The sequence below is a fragment of the Tetrahymena thermophila genome, assembly GCF_000189635.1.
Source record: "Tetrahymena thermophila SB210 genomic scaffold scf_8254379, whole genome shotgun sequence".
Lineage (NCBI taxonomy): Eukaryota > Ciliophora > Oligohymenophorea > Hymenostomatida > Tetrahymenidae > Tetrahymena > Tetrahymena thermophila.
The window spans coordinates 267694-294010 of record NW_002476163.1 but is presented as its reverse complement, the minus strand read 5'-3'; the positions used below and the strand labels follow the sequence as shown (position 1 = coordinate 294010).

General features: G+C 21.2%; 7 protein-coding genes across 7 annotated transcripts; 5 read left to right on the top strand and 2 right to left on the bottom strand. All coding sequences in view use genetic code 6, as the record gives it.

The window, feature by feature from the left end:
- Positions 1 to 414: 414 nt before the first annotated feature.
- On the top strand, positions 415 to 1524 carry TTHERM_00299940 (hypothetical protein; the record flags this gene model as incomplete). The annotated part of the gene is made up of 1 exon (XM_001024521.1): positions 415 to 1524. The coding sequence occupies one exon, from the start codon at positions 415 to 417 to the stop codon at positions 1522 to 1524; it is 1110 nt and encodes a 369-aa protein (XP_001024521.1).
- A 1167-nt stretch (positions 1525 to 2691) lies between these two features.
- On the top strand, positions 2692 to 3987 carry TTHERM_00299930 (hypothetical protein; the record flags this gene model as incomplete). Its single annotated transcript, XM_001024520.1, has 1 exon — positions 2692 to 3987. One exon carries the CDS (start codon positions 2692 to 2694, stop codon positions 3985 to 3987), a length of 1296 nt encoding a protein of 431 aa, XP_001024520.1.
- Positions 3988 to 4797: 810 nt separating this feature from the next.
- TTHERM_000299929 (hypothetical protein) lies at positions 4798 to 5934 on the top strand (the record flags this gene model as incomplete). Its single annotated transcript, XM_012800145.1, has 1 exon — positions 4798 to 5934. One exon carries the CDS (start codon positions 4798 to 4800, stop codon positions 5932 to 5934), a length of 1137 nt encoding a protein of 378 aa, XP_012655599.1.
- A 401-nt stretch (positions 5935 to 6335) lies between these two features.
- Positions 6336 to 7547, top strand: TTHERM_00299920 (hypothetical protein; the record flags this gene model as incomplete). The annotated part of the gene is made up of 1 exon (XM_001024519.2): positions 6336 to 7547. One exon carries the CDS (start codon positions 6336 to 6338, stop codon positions 7545 to 7547), a length of 1212 nt encoding a protein of 403 aa, XP_001024519.2.
- Positions 7548 to 8420: 873 nt separating this feature from the next.
- Positions 8421 to 10343, bottom strand: TTHERM_00299910 (hypothetical protein; the record flags this gene model as incomplete). The annotated part of the gene is made up of 3 exons (XM_001024518.4): positions 9381 to 10343; positions 9027 to 9288; positions 8421 to 8965 (listed from the first exon to the last, which is right to left on the bottom strand). The coding sequence occupies exons 1-3, from the start codon at positions 10221 to 10223 to the stop codon at positions 8421 to 8423; spliced, it is 1650 nt and encodes a 549-aa protein (XP_001024518.3). The 5' UTR covers positions 10224 to 10343.
- A 602-nt stretch (positions 10344 to 10945) lies between these two features.
- TTHERM_00299900 (transmembrane protein, putative) lies at positions 10946 to 13768 on the top strand (the record flags this gene model as incomplete). The annotated part of the gene is made up of 4 exons (XM_001024517.2): positions 10946 to 11930; positions 12130 to 12667; positions 12897 to 13131; positions 13277 to 13768. The coding sequence occupies 4 exons, from the start codon at positions 10946 to 10948 to the stop codon at positions 13766 to 13768; spliced, it is 2250 nt and encodes a 749-aa protein (XP_001024517.2).
- Positions 13769 to 19360: 5592 nt separating this feature from the next.
- TTHERM_00299880 (hypothetical protein) lies at positions 19361 to 19942 on the bottom strand (the record flags this gene model as incomplete). The annotated part of the gene is made up of 1 exon (XM_001024515.3): positions 19361 to 19942. One exon carries the CDS (start codon positions 19940 to 19942, stop codon positions 19361 to 19363), a length of 582 nt encoding a protein of 193 aa, XP_001024515.1.
- Between the last annotated feature and the right edge of the window lie 6375 nt (positions 19943 to 26317).

The following is a 26317-nucleotide window of genomic DNA, read 5'->3' as shown; positions in this document are numbered from 1 at the left end:
AAGGCAAAATAAATCTTTTTTCCCATTTTAATAAAATTTTCCAACTCTTTTTGTACCTTTAATAAAAAATGCATTTAATAAATTATATTTTTGTTACATTACTTAAATATTTGATTAAATTAAATAAGTAAATAATGCTAAATAAGCTTTGAAGAAAGCTGAAGATATTTTATTTTTCTCATTAATAATTTAAGTCTTAGAAAATTGCTCAATTTATACTTTGAGAAATTTGAATTTCCCTTTTTATTAAAATATGTTATTTTTTTTTCTCGATATTTAACATTAGTGTAATCATCTATTTTATTGAAGAAATTAGATAGATGATTTTATTTGATATGTGGTAAAGAAATCAAAATCTATCAATAAAAATAATCAAGCAAAAAAACATTAAATTGAAAAAGTTAAAAAAGAACCATGAATCTAAAAAGAAAGTTAAGAGAATTAAAGGATGAACAAGAAAAGAAATATGTAAAAAAAGAATTGTAAATTCAACCAATAGTAAAAAAGTGTCTCAATTAAAACTTAGTTTTTATAATGAAAGGTGATGCGATAGTCACTTTTGATAATATAGAGTCAGACAGATTCTCAAAATTAAACATTTTTAAAAAGATTAGTTATTGCAATTTTTCAAAATGCAATAGACAATTAGAAATAGAAATGACTAATACAGTGGACGGGATTTCTGATTTTAGACATGTTGTCTAAATGTTAAAGGATTATCCTTGCTAGTACATGCATGAATTTGGTTTAATTTTAGAAAAACACTAATAATTTGTCAATAAGTAAATCTAGATAGCAGACTGCATGAAGACAAATGAAAATTTTGAGGTTTTTAAAGAAACAATTATGAAAAATTCTTAGTCTTTTGAAGAAAAAATGAGATAAAAAGTGAGGTTAATGGAAGAAAAAGGAGAGTTAAAATTTTATTCATTCAAAATAGTAAAAATAAACACTGAAAATTTCATGTATGAAATAAAAAAGTATTACATAAGTGAGCTATTTCTTGCTTTGATGGGGCTTAACTTAGAATAAGCATAATAGTTTATTATGAGAAAGGGTATATTTGACTCAGCGAATGTTTAAAAAATGTGTCAACATGTGAAATTTTTTTTAAAAATTGCTTGTGAAAGAATATAGCAGACTAGCTTTGAAACAGCCCTTCGAACTTTTGATGGAATAGTTATTTAAGCAAAAATTAACTATCGTATATTTTTTAATGATGAATTACTTACTGGCTCGAGCACTCTTTTAGACAGAACTGAGTTTTGCATGATAGCTGATTTTGAAGTTAGCGACACTATGGTTTAGCAAGTGATGGAGATAAGAAAAAACTCTGCTTTTAATTTTGAACTCTTTGAAAATGAATAAGACTGGGATTACTCTGAGGAAGTTGAAAAATTTATTTCTAGATATTATGATTCTACTAGAAAGAAGGTACAAACATAAAGTTAGATAGCATATTTTAACGATGTACCAACTTAGCTGAGTACTGCATTTTCAGAAACATCAGGATTTTTCTTATGAGTTAAATGAAAATACAATTTTACTAATAAATTGTTGTAAATAAAAATTAACCTATTAAAGTTATCCAAAAAAACAAAAATATATTTATAGAATTTTATATTTAAAATGTATCAGTAATTTTCTTTCATTATTGCTCTTTAATGTAATTTTAATAGATTCAGTTAAATAAAATAATTATATTTGATAAAAAGTATGAATGCAACCATTAAATAATTTTTTAATAAAAAATATTTAATTATAAGAAAAAAATTATTTTAAATTGAAACAATAAAATAAAAATTTTGTTATCTATTTTATTGTGTAATTTTTAATTTGTTTGTTTATAATACCTAATCATATCTTATCATAGAGGCTTTTACTTTTTCTTTTTTTCTTCTAGAATGTTAGATTACAACTTACTATTTAATTAAGCTAATTAGTATTTTGTTCAAAAAATTTTATCAAAATTTTATCAAAATTATCAAAAAATGAGTAAAAATACAAAATAATATAAATATAATCTAAAAAATTCTAGATGTCTATTTAAATAAGTTCTTATATTTTATGAATATCCCATTTATATTGTGCTCTTTTCTATATGATTGCTTCCATTCTTAGATAGAATTCTGTATAATTATCAATTATAAAATCTTTCAAAATAAAATGTAAACTGTTATCAATTTAAATTTTAAAAATGCTATTTTTAAACATGAATCTTTAAATAACTTAAAAATATTTAAAATCTTTTTTTAATTTTAAATTAAATCATTTTAAACTGAAATTTTAATTGAAAATAAATTTAATTTAATTCATTTAATAGAAACTAATGGCTAAAATTACCAAAAGTAAATAATCTGTTTTAAAAATATTTCGATTGATAGAAAGAAAATAAAGAATTCAATTTTCTTTATTAATATACTAAATAATTTAAATTAGATTAATTCTATATTAAATATGTTTAATTGTATAATTTAATTGAGTTTGTATCATTTTTTTTACCATAATTATTTTGGTATTGGTGATATTATAAGTTTCCTGATAATTAAATCCTATTAGTACTAGCCATATATTTGGATTTATATAATTAATTATTCATAAGCTTTTATCAATAAATACATTAATTAGTAAATAAAATAAGTATTACAAGTATACAAAAGGGTTTTCTCAAAAATAAAAAATAGAATATAAATGGAAGAAGAAGTTATTTTTCATGAAGATTTTCATCAATATAGCAACATGAGTTATAATTAACAACTGCCAGTAGATGAATATGGAATAAATTTACAAAATCATGAATTAGTTATAAATTTTAGCTCTCCATCAGCATCTTCATAAAATTCATATTCCTCATGTTAAAGCCACCCTCAATCAATATATGAAGATGAAAATACATAGCAAAGCTCATCTTTAGAAGAAAGAGAGAAAGAAAGCCCTTCATAAAATAAATGTGAAAATAGCACATTAGTACTAGTGAATAATAATAGTGTAAATGTAGTAGAAGATTAGCCTAATTAAATGCATAAACTCTAAATTGTTAATATACCTCTTTAAAAGTATCTTTTTTGTAATAGAGAGTTTTTGTTAAATGGTGATATCCTTATGAACTTCAATCACGAAGACTTCTAAAGGATAGGAACTTTTAACAAATATAAGAAGATGGCTAAGTTAGTAATAGATAAAAATATTGACTAACTAAATATACACATGACGACTTTTTAAAAAGGCGTTGACCATTTTGGAGAATTGATATAATTCTGCAGCAGTCAGCCCAATTAAACAATGTACTAAATTGCTTAGTAGCTTGTTAGACATCAAGAAAGAGTAGATAGATTAAAATAATTCGTGTAATCTATATCGAAAATGCCTAATTTTTAGGAATTTGTATAGGCTAGTGAGATAGTTTATCAGAATTTTAAATAAAAATGCTAAGCTTAGTTGCTTTAAATGATAAAAGACTACACTATTAAATTCTACAAGACAAAATTTATTAAAATTAATTACTAAGAAGGAACTTATGAGATTGAATAGATGTCTATGAGCTAATTATTGCTAGCAATTTTAGGGGTAAGCTAAGAGTAAGCCTAATAATTTATAATGCGTAAGGGTATGTTTGAATTTGTTTTTTCACTGGAGGAATTTGGAATAGAATTGCACTGCCTCAGCTTATATAATGAAAATATCACAAAATTTTCATCATACTGCATGATAAAAACTTTTGATGGAATTGATTTATAGGTGAATACCAACTTTCATATCTTTTATAATATGGATAATACGATAGCCCGTAAAGGAGGAATATTATTAACAGAATTTTTCATTGTTGTAGACTATGACATTACTCCGAATATGCTTAGATAATTAGTTGATATTCGTAAAAAAGAACCTAATTTTGAATATCTTACCTAATTGGAAAATGAATCAGATTGGGATTATGCTGCATAATCTAAATAATTCATTTAATAATTCTATCCAAATAAATTATGAGAAATAAATATAAAATTTTATATCTTTTATCTAGATTTATTAACTAATTTGGTATTAATATAAGCAATTATACCATATTTTCTTTCTTTCTTTATTTATTCATTTATAAATTGTCTTTTATACAATTTGTTTTATTAAAAATATTGATTGGAATTTCCCATTTTTGCAAATTTAATATTAAAATAATTATGAAATTTTAAAGGTTTTAATATAAAATTTTAGAATGCTAAATTTCTCTCTCAATATAAATCATTTTTAATTTGGTTATTTTTAACAATAGAATATTGCTAAAGAAAGATTTATAAACAATTTTTTTGATAAATCTTCTCTGAATATAAGTTTTGGACTACATTTATTTGTTTGCAATTTTATGACTTTGACAACACAAAATATTCAAAAAATGATTCTTTCTTTTCAATTTTAATGAAAAGACTATCGTCAATTTTAAAGATCCAAGAATAAGCAATGCTAATGCATAAAATAATTTTCATAATAAATTAAAATAATATTTTAATGAATTTATTTATATTTTATTCATGCACAACTTATTTAGCTTTTAAAAAATTTTCTAATTATAAGAAGTAATGTATTAAATTTCTAATGGTTTAATAATGATTCGCAAATGTGCCCTTTCAAACATTTAATAATATTTGTGATCTTAAAGAAAATTAGGAATTTTTTTATAGTTTATAATAATGTTTGGATAGAATTTAATTAATTTGAGATCATCTAATTATTGGATATAATTGCAATTTTATTATTTATAATTAAAAGTATTAATAGATAAGTCATTATCTTTAATAGCTTAAAATGTCAACTAATGAAGCAACAATCGAATAAAATGAGTTCATAGAAACTGAATAAGAGCAAAAGATTTAAGTTTCAACTCTTAAAAGTATATAAAAAAAGTAAAACCATATAAAAAAAGATAAAAAAGTTAAAGATAGTCTTGAGCTGAAGTAATAAAATTATTAAGTGAAGCATATTTATCACTTTGGTAGCTCGCTTTTAAATGATTTAAATGATGGTGTTATTTTGATAAAAGGAGATGTAATCCTTCCTTTAAGGGGAGATGGTCAATTTAGTAGACTCTCAAATTATAATAAATTTAAAAAAATAGTTTGCATTAATTATGATTAAGAAATAGCAACATTAGAAATGGTTTTTGAAACTTTAAGCTATGGTATAGGAAATTTTGATCATATCATAGATCTTTTATCTCAGTAACCAAACTAGGAATAAAGAACTATCTCTAATCATCTTATTTACCATAAAAAGAGAATTTAAGAACTATAAAACATATAAAAAATGCTATAACAATATAAGTAAATTGATATGGTTAGAAATCTTATCGAAGAAAGCTTCTAGTAATTTGTATAGAAAATGCACACATAAATTAAAACAATGTACAAAGAAGGGTAGATGAGCTTTTTTAAATACAATATTTTTAAAGTTGATTATGAAAATGCTGATTATTAGATGACTCATTGCTCAACTAGTGAACTGTTGCTTGCACTTATTGGTCTTGACCCTTAATAAGCTTAGCAGTTCATGATGAGAAAAGGAATTTTAGAGGTTTTATATCACTCTACAATATTTGGGATTACTGGTATATTTTTATAGTTGAAGAATAATTTTTGGGATTAATAAAAACCACAAGATTTTATAATTAAAACATTTGATGGTATAGATGTCTATGCAAAAACAAAGTTTTTAATTTTCTAAAACGATGATCCCCTTTTAAAAAATATATTTAACACTAAAATGCAGCATTTTATGATTTTGTAAATCTTTGAGATAAGCTAAAATCAAATAGACTTTCTTCTTTCTTACAGGAAAGCATTTAAGTAAAAATTTGACTTGAGAGTATTTGATAATGAGCAAGATTGGGAATATAATGCAAATGCTCAATTTTTTTTAGAAAAATTTTACAGCAATCAAAAATGAATTTCATTTACTTATTTATTTTATAAATTGTATTATCTTAAAAATATGTTCAAAAAGAAGCTATTTATTTATTTATTTATTTATTTATTTATTTATTTTAAACATTTAAAACTATTTTTGAAATTTATTTATTTATTAATATATTTGATATTTTTATAATTAAAAAATAAAATATGAAATTTATTCTTTAAAATAATTTTTTTTTTTATAATGCTATTTTACTTTGTTTAGTTAAAAAGCTAATTTTTTAAGGTATTACACTTTGAGTGTAAAAAAAAGAAATACAATTGTTTTTATGCTAATATATCATTCAATATTATTTATTATTAATGTAATAATAATATTTTGAGTAAACAATTTTTTAAAGATATATTGAAGAATATTAAGAGTAATATATATTTATGATAGATCAAAATTAAGAAATCTAAGAGTCCAATCAATCTATCTAGTAGTTAGAGGCTGAAAAATAGGATAAAAAAGAAGAATAAATAACTTCAAAATAATTCGGATTAAAACTCAATAAATATTTTGCTTTAGGATGCAGTGTTAGTATAATCTGGTATAGCTATAAGATATATGATACTAGCTTTAAAAGATCTCACCTTTAAAAATAGTTGGTGTATTCGCCATCAATAATATAATAATCAAACAAGAAGCTGAATGAGTACTTAAATAATCTCACTTCTTAAATTAAAGACTTTCTTTCTTATACAGAAGAGTAAAATTCACTAGATAGCTATCAAATTTATAGCAAAATTAAAGAAAAGTTGTAGGTCTTAGATGCAGGATTGTAAAAATCTATGAAAACTATAGATGATTCTATATAGAAATATTATTAGTTAGACACCCAATCAGAAAAGGAGCATATCCCTATAACTTTTATAAAGGAGAATGGCTAAACTACTGTTAGAATTAATAGTATTTTAGTTATGGGTAGACTTGGATAGCCAGAAAATAGCCAAGAATTTTTGTTAAATGCTGATTAATCAGAGTATCTGATATACAAAAAGAATTTTAAAGAAAAACTCTTTATTAATAACATGCTCCAAAGTAGATAAAATCCGATTCATGATGTAAAGGAATAGTGGGTTAATTCGTTCTAGTTATACGATACATAAAAAGATATGAAAGTTTTAGTTAATAACTTTTCAAGTTAAACTGTCATAACAGAAGATTGCTTAGACCATATTTATAATTTAAAAGATATTATGAAATTAGAAAAAGAGCTCGGAATATTATTTGCTTGTTCATTGCTTTTATCTCCCTTTCCTTTTTATAATGGAATTTAAATAGGAGTTCAAGATAGTGAACTTGGTATAAAAGCAAGAGGAATATTTTGTCTTCTTGGAGACTTAGTTTTTGATTCAAAATCATAATCATTTAGAATGGAAAATCCTTAATTTATAGCTAGGTCTAAATAAGCCATAATTGAATATCTTAATTATAATATAAAGTTTTACTAAGGAAAGCTGAAAATGGCAATTTATGGTTTAGCATTAAGTGGATTAATATATTATACTCTAACCCACAAGCAAAAAGTAGCTTCTGTTTACTAAAATATTAAGCAACGTATTAAAAAGGGACTACTTTATATATATAATAATATTTTATGATTTTAATTAAATGACTAAAATCAAAATATTTTATTTATTTCGTAATTCATTATATAAAATAATTAATTAGCCTGTTAAATAACTAATAATCTCAATACAACATTTACTTTAGAAGGCAATTATATTAGATTAGACATAATTTTTTATAGATGTAATTCTATTTGAATTAGAAATTTCTAGATGCCAATAATATTTTTTGTTTAGATCAAATAAGCAATTTTCTTTTAGGTTGTATGTATAATTTTATAAAAAAAATGTAAATAAAATATAAAATTCTATTTTTTAATATTTATTCAAATATTAATGAATTTAATACTATTTCATTTAAATACATTTTAATTCATATAAATTTAAGAAATAAATAATATTAAATTTTATTAGAACAATATAAATAAATAAATATTTTTAATTTTGAAGATTTTGTAAGTAAATAAATATATAATATTGTAAAGTACCTGATATGTTATTATGTTTAAAGAAACTGAAACAATAAAAAAATATTAGAATTAATAAATGGTATGTATATCAATAATAATTCAAAATTAGATGCATAACCTTAAACAAATTATTGAAATATTATTAACATATAAAATTAAAAATAACTTATAATTATAATTTTATAAAGAAAAAATTTAGTAAACTTATCTAAAGTAAAAGGTAATTAATTATTTATTTGAAGTATTTTTAAGATAAAAATATTTCAAAGTATAATTTTGAGTATTTATTTGTTTGTTTGTCTCTCAACTTAATTAGATTAATAATAAGAAATAAACATAGATAATTATTAAAAATATTAAAAAGAAAAGATTATTCATTAATTTATTTGTAGATAGATAATGGTATTTGATATATAAAGTATAAATAAACAATAACTCACATAGAACGCTTTAAAGAATTTTCTTTAGCATGTTTATATGAAGCTTAGTCTGGAGATTAATCCAAAATTCTTTAAATTCTATCTTTATTTTGTTTGAGTTCTTCGATTGACATCTTTCCTTTAAATGTTAAATCATCCTTTTGTTTGATTTGATCTACGAGTATCTTTTGGTGTTGTTTGTTAACATCTTAAATATATTTTTTCTTTTTATCTTCGTGGTCTAAAAAGTGCTCTCTGTCTTTCTACCAAATTTCTGCTTGCTATTTATTGAGCTTCTCCTCTTCTATTTACCTATTATGCTTTTCTTGTATTTGCTAATCAAGGAACTATTTGATAAACACTTTTTAATCTTTAACCTTTTGCTTTCTTTCATTATCTTCCTATTCGATTTTTTTGTTGGTGTCTAAGATATGTTAGAGCATCTTTTCATCTTCTTATCTAATTTACTCTTTTATATCCTTTTAAATGGTGTTTTCGAATTTCTTAGTTAATTTTTAAATTTTATCAAATCTTTCTTTCTTCTCTCTTTCTCGGAATTCCTCTGTTATAATTAAATAATTAGTATGCATGAAAATGGCTGCATATGCATTTAATCTACTTACCTTGATCATCCAGAAGTTTAGCATATTAATTTTACAAGAATATATCTTCCTTCTTCTCTTTAACAAGTTCTTCTTCTTGCTTTTACTTGTTGATTTGGTTTTCAATAAGCATTTGGTTTTATCTTTCTCTTTCCTTTTCCTTTCTCTTTTGACGGTTGATTTCCTCATCTTACTACTCTTTAATGATCCTGTTTATCATTGCATCATCCAACTCCTTCTCTCTAATTCTCTCTTATCTTCTCTTTATTTTAATCTCATATTTCTTATTTTTATTTAAATTAGCAATTAAAATGTATATTTTAAAGTATTTAAATTCTAGATATTATTTATTAGGTTTTGAAATAAAATATTTACTTATTTTTCTCTCATTGCTTTTTCATTTTGCAATCTGTTTTATTTTTCAATTTCTTTCTTCTTTTCAGCTTCATCTTGTAATTTTATTAATTCATCTTAAAATCTTATGTATTCATAATGATCTTATTTTTCCTTTTCAACTTTATTTTATTTTTCTTATAATTATTTATCAAGTTCTTCTTTCAGCCTTTATTTTATTAATTATTGTCTCTACCTAAGCATTTCCTATTCCTTTTAAAACATAGAAGCATCAAATTTAACTAGTTAAGCCCATTCATCTTCTTCCCTTCCTTCTAAATAATAAACACTCTTAGGCTTTCTGCTACTCGAGCTCGACATACTAACTTAATCAAATTCATAATTTTAATTTCCTTATGATCTCTAACCTAATATTTTTAAACCAGCATTAGCAAGTTGCTAGCTATGGCTAGATCTTGCGTTTGATCTTCTTGATAAATTGTCATCATTTTAACTCTAATCTTATTTATTTGGTGCAGTTTATTTATTGGCTTCTGCAGTTGATTATCTAACTGGAGGAAGTGCTGTATTTGCTTATTTTTTTATTTATGTTGCTCCAAAAGCTGGGTTACTAGCTAAATTCTCTATTCTCTATTTAAGAATTCTAATTCCTGCCTCATTGACATGCTAATTGTAGAAGTAATAGTTTACTTCTTTTTGAATTTCATCAGCTAGTTTGGAAGACTTTTTGCCATATAAATCCATATATTTTTTTAATACCATATTCTTCAACTATTCTCGCTATGAAACAGCCTCAGTAGTCTTATAAGGTCTATATAAGCTAGATGAAAAATCGATTACTGTTTCAACACCGTATCTCGACATATTTTTTATTGATATCAAATTATCTTACACAAACTAAATAAATTGTTTTAGATTTTAAATGAAGCTTTACACTTAAATTTATTGTTAAGAATCTTCAATAATTTAATATACTAATTTATATTAAGTTAGTATTAACAAATTATAATAAATACAGCAACTGTTTTATTTACTATAAGTATGTTTGCAATATTAATTTATCATTCTAAAACATTAAAAATCAATATTATTTACCATCAAAATATAAATTCTGCAATTAAGACTAAAAAATAAATTTAAAAAACTTTTTAAATAATAATTAAAATAATATTTTATAATATTTTAATTCAATTAATTTATAAATTTCTTAAATTTTATATTAGAATGAAAATAATGTTTTATTTCATTTAAGATGTAATTTTTAAATAGAATTTTAAAAAATTATAATTTTATTAAAATTGAAATGATTAAAGAATAAAATAGGAATTATGAATTACTAAAATAAATATTTGTTGATTTTATTTAAAGTTTGCTAATTTATTAAGAGAGAGATATTTTCATTTTTAAAAATTATAATATCTACCTCAATAGTAAACTTAGAATGTAATTAAAAAATTATTTATTTTCATAATTAACAAAATATTTAATAATTTAGTTTCTAATTAGAAATCCTTTGAGCAACTCTTTAAAGTTTTAGAATCTATCAAAAAAAGTTGAAATTGAATACTAATTTTTGAGAATATATAATGGAAATTCAGATGCAAAATACTATTAATGATATTTCTCATATTTAAGATACTAACAATTCTTATAAAAGAGGATTAGACTTAGATCGACAACAATAGAAAGGAATTGGAAAAAAGCAAAGAGCTTCTACTATACTGATTGCAAATAATAATAAATTTAGAAAGGAATCATAAATGATTGATTTATAAAAAGACCCTTTATATCCAAGTCTCCCAAATTATATTACAGATTCCAGCACAAAAGGAGCTCATGCAAATGCTCTTAATTTTACTTAAACGATTATTATTCCAAACGATAATGTATCTCAATAATAAAATAATCAACAATTTTAAAGATTACTGGATGAAGAAAGAGAGGCAGAAGCAGCTGTTAGAAGAAAACCGCGTTCATAGTCAATGAAATATTTTAACACAACAATATCGAATGAATCTGATGAATATTTTAAAGAAGATAAAGACTCAATGAAAAATAGCTAGCAAAAATCATCAGAGTTGGGATAAGTTGATCTTGGTTAAATACTATAAAGTAAAGATGGTGTAATACCTGAACAACCTCCAGAATATGAAATGAGTCCTGGGAAAAGAAAAAAAAACTCATAAAATGATTAAGAAAAAAAAAAGGAAAGCACTCCTTTTGTGACAGATAAAGAGATTAAAGATCCACCTAGAGATTTGATTTTTAGATGGAATTAATTTCTTGAATTCTTGTTTTATCATATTATTTATTATATGTTTGGCAGCATCATAGGATTACTTATATTAGCGATTATTCTTAAACGAAAGAATATAAGAACTCTTCGAAATCTAGGATTTTATGGTATAAAATAAATCTAAAAATGGGAATTGGTTTTCTCTAATTTATTTTTTTCAACATTTGTACTCATGATTTACTACATAAAAACCTTAAGTAAAGTTTACATTGTAGAAATAGTTCTTCTATTTATAGTTTTAATACAAAGGGCCATAATTATTACAGTCAAATATGGTAAATAAATATCAAATTCTTATATTTGCTTTTAAGATTATTATTAAAACATTTTTTAAATATTTTTTATTAATAATTTTTGAATATTTATTTTGAACAATTCTAAATAGAAGAAAGAATATTGAGTTCATTTATTTAGAAATAAATATCTGAATTCATTTAGAAATAAACAAATTTTATTGAACATTTTATGAAAAAGGATTTATGCTTCCTCAAAAATTTCAAATTTACAAAACAAAAATTTTAACGAGAGATCAAATTATGACTGAGTTCTTACTTGGAGAGTGGACAGAAGAAAAGGATAAGGTAATAGATAAAGAATTAAATTTAGCTATGAGTAGACTTGAAATTGAAAAGTCGTCTTTTTATTTGTGCTTTATCGTCTAACCCTCTGATGATAAATTAAAAGAACTTTTAAACCCTAATTCATAATCATACGGGATCGGTGATCTTGACTTTTAAAATAACCCATATGGACCAAAACTAATAAAAGTACTTATAAAACACTTTAATGAAAATAATAGTTTTAAAAAATATGAATATTTCAGTATCTTTGTATCCTTAGTTAAGCAAGTTATTTTCCTGAGCTTGAAACTTCTTACTCCACAGTTTACTGATCAATGCATATCGAATTGTGTTTTTGAATATTTTATCCTTTTCTCAAATGCACTATCTGATTATTATTTAACTTAGACTTTTATCATGTTTACAGCTATTTCTTAACGCCATCTCAAAAGGTATTTATTATATTTTCTTTTCTTTTATACTCTAAAATAATCAAGAACCGACCTACCCCTTCATTATTTTATATTATTTCCTTGAAATATAAAATCTAGGTAAGATCCAAAATATATTTGAAAATAACTTTTTATTTTTATATAAAACTTTCAATGATTTATTTATTCTTTCCCATTACAATGATTGAATTTTCTTCTAAATTATTTTTCTATTTTATTTTTAAAATAGAATAATTTATGTCATGAATCAGCTTTCACATATGATTTCAGCAAAAAAAGTAGAAGAATATGAAGAGAAGAAGCTTTATCCTACTCTTAATCTCACATCAGATCTCTCAATTAGAAGTTGGTTTCATCTCAGAAACCTTACTCTGGATTTTGGCTAAAAATTTTACAAAAGAATTGAATATATCATTTCATTTTTCTTTCTCTTTAATTTTATTTTCATGGCAATCATTTTTTTGGTAATCTAATTCATTAATTAATAACTTATAACTACTTTTAAGCTTCTACTCAAATATTTATTTTAAATTTTGACTATTATTTTTAAGTTTATTTTAGAAAATGTTTTTTAAAATGTTGTTGAAAACATGATTTATAATTAAATAGATAAATTTTAACATTATACCAAATCCTGGGATGAATGTAAACCTTTACTTTAAGCTATACTCTATTTACTGCTCTTTTTGGTTAATTCTATTAATGTGGGATATACGCCTTGGTGCTGAAATAAATAAACACTTTAAAATACACAAGCTCTTTCTTATGAAAAACTTGAGTATTATTGAAGATATCTGTTCTAATTACTTTTTATACTTTGATCAAAATGCTTAATGTGAAAATTTTATGTACCGAGAACTTGTCAAATATTTTAAAGAAACTCACAAAGATGTAGATTTTAGTATTATGGCAAATGTCGTTCATCATTTAAGACCAATTCTAAACTCACTAGAAGGAGGAATAGAATAAATTGAATTCTATGAAAAATATAAACCTTTTAAAATGATGGGTATTCCAGTATCAAATAACCTCTTAGCAAAATTAATACTTTTCATAATCTCCTTATGTGGTTCTGTTCTAGCTTCAATGTACCTAAAATGAATATGAAATATTAGTCAAACAGTTTCCCCTTCAAATACTAATTATTGATATAAATTTCTAAAGAATAATAGTTGCCATAAGTTACATTTTAAAGACACACAAATATTTATTTATTTATTATTTGTTCAAGTAATCTCACCAATAACGTATGAATAAACTATTTAAAAAAATAAGCATTATATATTCTGAATACACTACACTGTTCAAGCAAATTGAATATTATTTGTCTAGTTTAATTAAAAATAATGCATGAATCTAATTTATTTTTATTTGTTCTATAGGTAGAATTAAATAAAACTACAAATATTATCATAAATTGCATCAAAGTTGCAGTTATTTTATGGAAAATATGTTGTTATTTTATTAAATCTGTTAATTTGTTTACCATTAAACAAATAAGTTATAACCAAAACCATTTTCAATTCTCAAAATTAATTTTGATAAAATATACTGAGCTGCAATTTTCTTTTATTATGACTAATAGACAGATTTTATCTCAAAAAAATTATCAATTTTAGATTTAGATAAAATCTTTATGATCAACTTTTTATTCTTATATTTATTAAAAAATGATCTAATCTAACAAAATATACACTGTTAAGTGATTTGTTTTTGTATAAGCTTACATTCAGAATTTGAAATATTATTTATTTAATAATTTATTTTAAATCCAATAAAAAGTTCTAAATTTATTTAAACATAATCACATCTATTGACTATACAAAGCGTAATATTTAGTTTTATTTACTTACTAAATTTATAGACATGATTAAATTGTAAGTTGGTATTTATTTTTTTTTAAATTTGTAATAAGATTTCATTTTAAATAGTTTAATAACATAAAATCACTTATCTATTTCTAAAAATAATACATAAATTTTTTATTTGGGAACAATTAAATTTAATATATAGATAGATAGATAGATAGATAGATAGATAGATAGATAGATAGATAGATAGATAGATAGATAATTAGATCTGCTGATATATATTTTTCAAATAGTTTCTATTAAAATAAAAAACTATTTTAGAAACAAATTAGTTAGATATTGAAGCATTTAAAGTATTATTTCTAATTTAAAAGATAAATTTCGCTTGTATTAAAATGTAAATTTTTAGAAAAGTAAACTAAGAATTTTGATTAATTTGTAAGCATGAATGAATTGAAATTAATTTAAGATATAAAGTTATAAATATTAATTTTTAACTAATAAAAAATGAAAGAAAAATTTCTTTAAAATATTTGTAATAATTGGATAAGTCAGCCAGCTTTTATTTGTTATTGGATCTAAAGTATTAAAAGGTAAACTAATATCAAAATTAATAAATAATACATATAAAAATTTTTTGTATTAATATTGTTTAGCTAGGATTATTTGTTTGTTATTGTAACCAATCAATATTATGGGCACTTTTTGTTTACTTCTTCAAATATATTTTACAAATTTTAAAAAAAATATGTGGTAAATTATTTATTTGTTTGTATTAAATAATAATCATAAATATAATATTATTGACAGAGGATAAACAATATATGCAGAATAAGATAATAGTACTAGGAATGAATCAAATTTTTACAAAATAAAAATAGTTAAGTAAAAAAAATTAGATAAAAAAAATTAAAAAATGTCAAAATAAATGAACTTTAAATTTGTTAAGTAATCATAAAAATTATTTTTTTTCAAAATTATACAAGCGAAGATAATTGTTTCTTGACAACTACTTCTTTCTAATAGTTTTATTTTTTGTTTTGAATGAATGTTTACTTTTGAGATAATTTGATATTATTTAAATTTAAGGAAGAAAGAAAGAAAAAATAGTTGTAAATAAATACTTTTTATTTTTATATTCTGATTGTTTGTAATTTATGCTTAAAAATAAGGTAACAAAAATTAGTTAAACTTCCTGTAATCTTTCAAATTTAATTAAAAGAACAAAAATAAGTTAATAACTTAGTTATGAACGACTTAAAATGATTAATTCATATACACTTATTAAAAGAATTCTTAAAAGCTAGAGATAAATGATGATGATGTTATTATATATTTTAGGAATATTTCTTAACATTTATACTTATTTTGTAATTTAATTTAATCTAATTTCGAGTTGTGAAAGCTACATAAAATTCGAATATAGATAAGTTTTCCAATTCAAAATAATGAAAAATATACATCAATTTATTTTTTTGATTTATTTGGTTTTACCTATAAGAATAGAAAGTTTGATAATTTAGGAAATTTAGTTTTAAAATTATCTAAATATTCTGATTACATAGTGTCTAAATATGATTGGTAAAAAGAATAGTATTTAAATATAATATATTATAATCAAATCTAAAGTAAATTAACTATTCTGAAAAATAACTAAAATTAGTATATTTACATATGAAAGTTGAATAGTAATAAATGTATAGTTAAAAAATATTCTCATTAATAATATTAATTTTGATGTATTTACAAAATAGAAAATTTAATTTGCTTCTTTTAATTCAAAAAACTTTGAGGTTTTTCTATTTTATATTTAAAAGTCTTTAAGTAAGTATTTATTAGGTATAAAAAACGATTATGTTTTCTTACTATAAAGAAAATTTAAATTTGATAAACATAAAACTCATATTTTCTCCTCTTAATTTATCAAGCTAAATATTTTTGGCATGACTTTTAAACATAAAAAATAAAGAATAATGTTAATTAAGCAAATTAATTTATCTTTTATTTATTAAATTAAATGAATAAAATTTGGAATTTTGATTTCGATGAACACTTTTTTAGATTACATGTTTTAATTTAAATTTATAAAAGTATCAATTTTTATTAACACAATAATGGTTTAATAAGTTATTTATAGTAAAATCAATGAATAAAATCTAGCAATTTTACTTGAATTATAAAATTAAATAAATTATTCTATTTATCTTTTTTAGGGATTGAAGATAAAAAAAGTTTCTAATCTAAAAATTTATAAGCAATCTTAATATTAATAAGGTATGTTACACATAAATAGATTAAAAAATAAGATTATGTAAGGTCCTCCTTCAATTTTAGTATTATGGGGCTTCTTTATATTAACTTTATTAAGTGTTTTTGGGAGGAATACAATTAATTGAAAGGAAATAGACAACTTTAACTTACTAAATTATCTAATTTTAATATAAAATACATAAAATTTACATGACAATATCTTTTTTCAATTTTTTTAAATTTCAAAAGAATAAATATTATTTTTCTATTTCCTAATAAATTTTTGTCATTGATTTCATCCAAAAAGGAATATTTAATAAGCTGAAAAGAAGTATCTTTATCAAACGAATTTTCTTAATTTAAAAGTCTATTGAATCTAAACAAATATTTTGCTAGTTAAATTTAAAATTATGTTAAAGCGCCTACGAATTTTTTTTTTTTGCAATTAGAGTTAAGAATCAAAAAGAATATTTGCAACTAAGATTACAGAGGATTTTCAGTATATTTTTATACTCTTTTCTATATTTTTAAACTAAAATATTTGATTTATATCCCTTCCTAATTTAGCAAGAATTCATCCATTCATTTTAAATTTACACAATTAAAGTTAAGCAATAAAAGAATAAAAAATTAAAAAAGTTAAAAAATCTAATTTGTAAATATTTTTATCCTCAATTCATTTATGAATCCTGCTTTAATTCCTCATTTCTAATAAAATCAATCATTATAAATTTTTATTTATTGTATATCCTTATTTTATTTAGGAAGAAAGGTTTCAGCAATAAGAAAAAAATATATTTAAATTCCAATCAATAATAATAATGTTTTTTTAAAGAAAGTAAGCAGGAGGTTATGGTTGAAAATAAGCAACTTAAATACTCATTAAAAAAGTAATTAGCGTAAAATTTAACTTTTATCATAGATCTATTAGATTATGTAAAAAATTACAAAGCTAAAAACGATAAATTAAGATATTTTAAGTTTTTGATAATTTTTTTGTTTGTATAAAGACATAATTTTATTTTTAAAGTAATATATTTGTTGGATTACATGGTTTTCATTTTAAGATCAATATATTTGTAAATTATATTAACTGATTTTCACTTTTTGCTATTAATTTAATGACCAATTATTTTTTTCCCTTACAAAAAAATTAAAAAAATTATAAGTCTTTTCCCCGGTTTAGTATTTGAGAATGAAAATTTATATGTTTAAATACTTTAGAGTAATAAAAAAGAAATAAAAGAATGAATTTTAAATATTTATTTCTTCTCTTAGTGACTTCATGTTTATTAGAAATTGTTAAATTTTCTTTGCATTATTATTTACTAGGAAATTAAATAAATTATCAGTATGGACTTATATACTGGCTACTTATTTAAATTTATTTGTTTATTTACTATTTTATAAAGTTGATAAATACCTCCTAAAAAAAAACACAGATAAATTATAACTCGGTTGAATCACTACTTTGCGTATTTTTACGTTTTTTTAGAGTTGTTTTTTTTTATTAAATTTGAATTTTATCTATTTTGAATAGAGTTATGTAAGAGCTAGCTTACAATCTAATTTAATAATTTGGTTGTTATTTCAGTTAAAAAAAGTACTAATAGCGTTTAAACATCTTAAATTATTCTTCAATTGATGAAATTATAATTATATATTTGTTATGTTCATCTCTGTTTTCTTAGGGAAAATATGTGATAAACTTTTAAAATTTATGAAGTATTTAAAGTTGAATATATAGAATGAATCTATCAATAAATAAATGAATGAGCAAATAGAATAAATAAATAACTGTATAGAGTAAATGAATGAATAAATCAAGTGAGTGAACGAACTTATAAAACGAAAGTGATTAAAGCGAGTTATATATTTTAAATTTAAAAAGATCACTAAATTTGAATAAAAAAGATGTGATAGAAAAAAATTAATATTCGAAAGATTTGATTTTTTAGAAAACAATTACTTGAATTAATAATTGATAAACAGTAGCAGTAAAGAATAAAGATACAGAGAAAAATATAAGTAATATAGATAGATAAATAAATATCTAGTAAGATTTAAAATAATTTAGTAAGTTTTTTTATTTAATTATATATTAATATTGGCTAAATCAGTTTATTAACTAAGTATTTGGTTTAAATACTCTAAAAGGGTCATTCATTATACTTATTTGTTTGTTTATTTATTTATTTATTTACATGAGTAACTTTTATACATTAGAGAAGTTCTATATTATAAATAAAGGAGCTTTAATCAGAATTTTATTGGCCTTCATTAAGTTAGTTGAATAAATTTTTGGAGATAATTATTTTAATTAAAAGAGAAATAGGCAAATTTTTAGTTATTTTTTGCTTTTGTTATTTGCTAAATAGATAGATCTCTTATTTGTTTATTTTAGGGATATTTTATTAGCAAATAAATTTTATCTATCTATTTTAATTTTAGTTTAGGATTTTCTTCGTTTTCATTAAAAACAATTTTCGAGCATTCATTCATTTATTAACTATTAAGAAAAACAAAATTTCTAATTATCAGCATTGAATTTGATTTGATTAAATTTATAAAAAATCTATGGAAAATTCATGGTATTTTTGAAGTATTTATTATGATTGTTATTTCAACAATTTCAATTATTAAAATTAGTAGCTTGAGTTGTTTCGGAAAGAGAAATTTTATTGCGGGTTTGATTTCTATCAAAATAAGCAGAGAATTTTTCTTCTTATTTCTTCAATTCATTGTAGGCAATTTCAAAATCTCCTTGATTTTAAACACCATATTTCTATCCCATAGACATTAACTTCATATGGGCAGTCTTTATTTAGTTTAATTACTTGACTAAGCGAGAGAAATTAGAACGGACACGATTGATTTTCTCAATCAAAATTTAATAGTGGGCAGGCTAAGCTAAAGCTTTCTTTTCAAGTTCGCTTAATAGTTGCATTTCTTAAAAATAAGTTTATTCAGCCCATTCACCTTATTTTTCATTCAAGGAGCTACCTCTAGGTAAAGACATGTTGTTTAGTGTCATTTCTTATTTTCTTTAACTGGAAATTAAATTGTTGAGATGGACTCTTTGTTTGAAGAGTTCCTATTCAATTCTTAAATATTCTTTTAATAATTGGCTTGATTCTTGTAAGAATGGCTTAGAATCAAGAGGATTAGCGTGTTTGGGAGACCTTTGGCCTTATTTATCATTAACACAGCCCATGATAGGTTATATTGATGTGTGATAGTAGTTTTTAAAAAATATGAAGCAGGATGTTTCAAATCACTTTTTTCTTCTAATCTCTATTTTTTATTGAGAGATTATTTAATTGATTTGGATAAGTGATTGTGTTTTTGTTTGATAATTTTTTTTTTGATTTGTTTTCGTTTTAATTAAATTATTAATTAATTGTTGTGAATCTTTGTTGTATTTAATCAAATACAATCTCCATCACAAAAATTAATTTGAATTTATTATTATTTTTGACGAAATCAAATCGCTAAGAAAGAAAATTGCAAATTAAAATTCTCTATGTAATCAAATTGAAGAATTACTTTGTAAATAAATAAATTAATAATTTATTTCTTTAATTAACAATACCCCTTCCCTTCTTTGTGTATTAAATTTTAGCTAATTTTATTAATTAACAAATAAGATTTCTAATGCAAAACAGTGTAAAGGAAATTATTATTTAATCAGAAAAATTATTAGTTAGTTAGTTAAAAGTAATACATTGATAAAAATAAGTTAATATGTCTTTAACAAATCATAAATGAGGAGAGAAAACGTTTATATAAATCAACTAGGCTGTAATATGAAATAATTTTACAGTTTCTGAAAATTTTACTGAAAATTTACTTAGTAGAAAAGCTTTTTTGTTATTTAGAAAAATATTGAAGTAAATGGCACTTGTAAAAAAAATAAGAATACAAGTCTTAATAAAAATGAAATTGAAAAAAAAATATGTAAAAAAGACAGATTAAATAATTTTTGGCAAACGTAATTTTGGTATTACCCGTTCTTCTATTATTTTTATTGTTTTGATTTACTCTTTTCATCTACTGGGGAATAACCAATTTAGATTAAGTTTTGTTGGCATAATTTTTTTCTATTTTCAAAATTAATTTTGTAAGGAAAGATATATAATTCATTACTAATAAATAATATACCACAGAGCGGCCAGCTGGTTCCCATTCATTTTCTTAGCAAAATTTGAAAAAATTATTCGCACCCTTTCTCTTTTTATTCCTATCTATTCTGAAATCAATTCATTCGGATATTTTTACATATCAATGATCAACATATTTAAACTTAAAGTGTAGACTACTTGACTGACACTAATACCACAAATTTTTACAATTAAAAACAAATATTACATTTTTTCCTTTTTATTTAAAAACTGATGAATTTATCATGTTAATTTAAATATTTATAAAGCAGTCAAATATTTAAGCTAATTGATAGTAATTAATAAATAAATTCTTTCAAAATAAATAATTTTATTAAAAAACCAGTAAAATTATATCAATTTATGATTATAAACCATTAGATAATCTAATAAAATTAAAGTCAAACAAACAATTCCATTAAAAACAATAAGTCTTACAAAATCTTTTAACCTTTTATAAAATTTTTTTATAATTTGTTATTCTTCAAATATTTTTAGAGACTTTAATATTTGCAAAGACTTACAAACAACACTTCTTATGAATTACAATAGAAATAAATTTAAAAAATTTTAATCCTTAACTCTATGTTTACAATGATTATCTATTTGATTTTCTTTATACCCTAAATTATAATTACTAATTCCAATTCTATTTTTACTTTGAGAAGATATTATCATTTTTTATAGAATAAGAAAACATTTCTATCTGTTTTTATAATAAAATTATTGATTTTTAAATATATATGAATAGAAATAATAGTTGAATACTCAAGAATACCTAAAATTTATTAATAATAAAATTAAATAATTAATTTATTGCTTGAATAAACACATTTTTATTTTGCACGATAATAAAGAGGAAATTTTTTATTCTGATCTTTCTTTTGGAAGCCAAATTAATTTAGGAGGATTTATTTTCTATAAACTAAAAAAATTCAATTTTTGAACGTTCATCAGAACATGCAGACATTGTAATTGTTATCGCATTTCAATTTGATTTCAAGTAAAATTTTGTTATTTTTTAAAACTATATTTTTGATGAAAAATTTATCAACAAAAATAAATTTTAGGACATGAAAGTTAAAAGTTTGTAAAATTTGCTACAAAATTATTTGTAAAATAAAAACAAAGAATCAGAAATAATATTACTATCATTTATTTTACATATTTAACATCTTATTATTAGATTATTCCTAGTAAATATCTAAATGTAACCATAAAATTCAGATATAAATTTTACTTCTGTTTAACTCAATTCCTACTGACCTTTTTTTTAAAATAGTGAAAAATAAAAGTTAAATTGGTGTCTGCTCAAAGGAAAAAGAAGAGGAAATTAAGTAAATAGATATATTCAAGAAGAAGGAAATTAAATTTTTTAATTAAATGTTTGTTAATTGTTTTTAAAGGTTTTTTTTTTAATGAGTTTCTTTGTTTTTTAGTGCAGCTTCTCAAACATTTAATTTGATTAAATTACTGAGTTAGATTTGTTAAAAAAAGAAAGAAATAGACCGCCTAATTTTTTTTAACATGGTCTAAAATTATTTACAATTTTAGAAGAATAATTTAATGAAATAGATGCGTTGTATGCATTTTACAGAATTGAATCATATTCCAAAAGCTAAAAGCTATTTCAAAAAAATTATATAAGAAAATACCAAACATACAAAATATTCTTTATTTAAACATTTTGTGTCAGTTTGTTTAATTTATTAATCTTTGATATCAAATCTTAAAATAAGTATTAACTGTATTTTCTGTTATTTTATATTTTATTTTCTATTTTCAGTTTTTTTTACAAAAGTATTCAACCAACACAATAAACTTGCATTTTTAATCTTTTGGATAACTTCTCGATAAAAATGTTTACTTGTTTTATCAAAACTCCTTAAATGAACATGCTATCAAGATCTCAAGATTATTTTGAGACGCTACTATAGAAATGGTTTATACTAAACAAATAATCAATTGTTTGATGATAATTTTGAGAAGACTTATATTTTATTAAGCAAATGCTGATTAAAATGCTTATATTTGGAATTTAAGTTAATGAACTAATATTTAAATTTTATTTATCAACTTTTATAGATCTTATTTCCTCTTCAAATTGTTTATCTGTAGATAAATGAATAGCATACTATTTTTTTACTTCAGATTGCAGTACTGGATATATATCTAATAATAATTACTAACTCAATATTTAAAAATGCTAAAGTAATTTTTTTTTAATTTATGCTCACCATTAAGCTATAAGTAAATATTTTAAGTATTTTGAATTTAAATACAATAATAAAGAAGATATGGATAAAAAATAATTAAGTCTTAAATTGATTGATTTAATTTATTTAATTCTATTCTTGAAAAAACAAAATCAAAAATTTATCATATTAAATAAAATGATAACAGTAAATTAAATGATTATGTAAATTAAAAAGTTAATTACCAGCTAATAATTAGTGACTAACAATAGAAGCTGAGTTAATTAAAAATTTTGATTACAGATCTTTGTTATTGAGAGAAATAGGCGGTATTTCAAAGGGGTTCAAATAAACTAAAAAAAATATATATAACCACAAAAAGCAAACTATTGCAGATCATACAATATTTAAGTTAATTTTTATTTTCTAAAATATAAGCTAGCGCTTGAAACTAAGATAAAATAATCTTACTTTACACTATTATTTTCCCATAATTAGTCAGGAAGATTGTAAGGCATATATTAGTGAATTGAAAAAGCTTTTAAATCACATGATTTATATAAATAATTACAGAAAGCATTTAGGCACTTATCAGATTTTATAATATTCATAAAAAATTAATAAAATACAAATTTCAATCATTCGTTTACTATAAGTATTAGTGATTTAAATAATAGCTAGGTATCAATTTAGTTGCAGGATTAAATCAGAAATTAGGGTTTATACTTTTTACAAAAGGCCTCATTACAATAAATTATATAAGAAAATCTAATAATATTTTTTATGAAGATCAAATTCTCTTGTTTTTACTCGTATTAAAGTAAAAAATTAGTTGATCCCACTAATTTTGTTCAAACTAATTTAGATAAACAAAATGGTATATGTTGCGTACTAAAAAAAATAGATTCAATAGTACTGGTAAATATTTTGAAATCAATTGTATTTATTTTAATATTTAGGTGAAGGTAGAAAAACAAAAACAATAATTAAAAGTTATTAACTTGTTATGTTTCTATAGATTGGATATGCGTATTTATTACCATTTAAAATAATATAAGTTTTTATGTAATAAAAAAAGACAAACTTTTAATTAAATTTAGGTGAATATCCAAACAAATAATTCAAAAGGATAATGTTTAAAGTCTTTTGATAGACTGAAAACAAATTCTTTATAAACGTCTCCTTTCTATCATAAGTTACTTCTATAATAGTAACTTCAATTATAAGATCAATTTTAATATACTTCGTTTTATTTTGATGAAAATATTGAAATATTGTCGACAATAATTTATTTTTAAATAAAACTCATTTACCATAAAAATATTACATAAAAATAATCAGAGATTTTTAATTTAAAAAATTTGTGTTGAAATTTATTGAGATGAAGACAAAAAAATTAATTTTAGAAACTCGCATTTTCAAAGTATCACAAAAAAAAAAACAAGACATTTAAATCATTATTTATTCAATATTTTATAATCTAAAACATAATCTTACACTATAATCGATATGTGCGTCACTGTCTTATATTCTACTTTTTTAAATGTAAAGCAATCTATTTTTTATTCTTCTAATTGGTAAAATAAGCTATTATGGATTTTTTTAACTTTTAATTTTGGAACACTTAATCAGTAAAAATATCATACAGCTACATATTATGAAGCAAAATAATTAAATAAGTGTGTGGATGTTTTATATTCTTTCACAATTTTAAAAACTTAAAATTCTTTTAAGATAGATGATAGATACTTAATAAATATTGTTAGAAAATTTAAATTTAATTAAATTTTAGTATTTACTTGTTTTTTTGAAAGTGTAAATAAAAAATATTAGCATTTATTTGCAATATTATTAATTTTCTTTGTAAATATATTAATAATTCCAATAGATTAAAATTGGCATTTTGAATTATTTATTTATTTTTTTATCTAAAACAAGTATAATAATAATAAACAATAAGTAGAAAAAAATAAGAAATTAAAAATTTTTATAAAAGCTAAGCTATTTTACATTATCTACATAACTTTTCTTGTAAAGTCTTGTACTTTCTTTATATTTCGATTATATAAAACTTATTACAAATAGAACACAAGATATTAAAAAAATAATTCACAATAAAATCAATTTGATAGAATATTTTAATTAAATGAAGGTGCTTCCATCGACAATAATCAAGTTGAGCTTTTTTAATTAGTTGTGTTAATTTATCTGTAATTTTCAATAATAAAAATCTTAATTCTTAATGATTAGCTTTTGAAAAAACTTAATTGATAATTCTTACATAGATACATACTTAAATAAACTCATATTTTATATGAAGAAAAGATTTAGTTAAGAAATATCCATATGAAAAAATTCTGAATTTTCTTTTTTAAATGATAAAATGTAATTTTAGATTTCAATTTCTAAATAAATTAAATACAGCTTCATAAACAAATAATTTAGCTTAGCCCTTAGAAATTAAAAAAAGATAAGCAACATAGTTGGTATTTTTTAAGTAGTAAATTTTGTTAAATTAAAGATTTAGAGTATATTTTAATATATATTCGTAGTTATTTACTTGTATTTTGTTTATTACATTTAATATAAGAGCAAATCATAAGAATTAAAATTGGATTTTGACTAGCTAATTTTTATAAAAAGTACTGGGTACTTTTATTAACATAAAATTAACTATTCCTAGATGATTAAAAAATTAAATTGAGGTTACTTACATTAAAAATAGTTATAAATAAATAAGAGGGATATGTAATAAAATATGTTTGTTTTAAAAAGCTATAATAAATATTATTTTTTTTATAAATTAATTTAGATATCATCCACATATACTTTAATTAATCTTTATTTTTTTTATTATTTGCTTTCAATTTCTCAGAAAATTGAGAAAAAGAAAGCTCACAAACAATTCTCTGAATTATAAATTGTGGATTCATTTAGATTATGTAAAATCAGACTAATGAAATAGATAAGAAAGCGATTTAATTAATCAGATAAATTACAATTCAAGATTATGCAAAAAATAAAAAAACTAATAGTAACTATAATTGACTTTTTTTGAGAATTCAAGTATCACCACAAATAATCTAAGTAATAAATAAAAAAATATATTTATTATTTTAATAAAAATTAAATTTTGATTATACAAAATTCGATTAGATACTGCTTTAAAACTTGCAATATATTTATCTTGTTATTATAAATAAGTATATTTTTCATTATTTATGAAATAAGAGT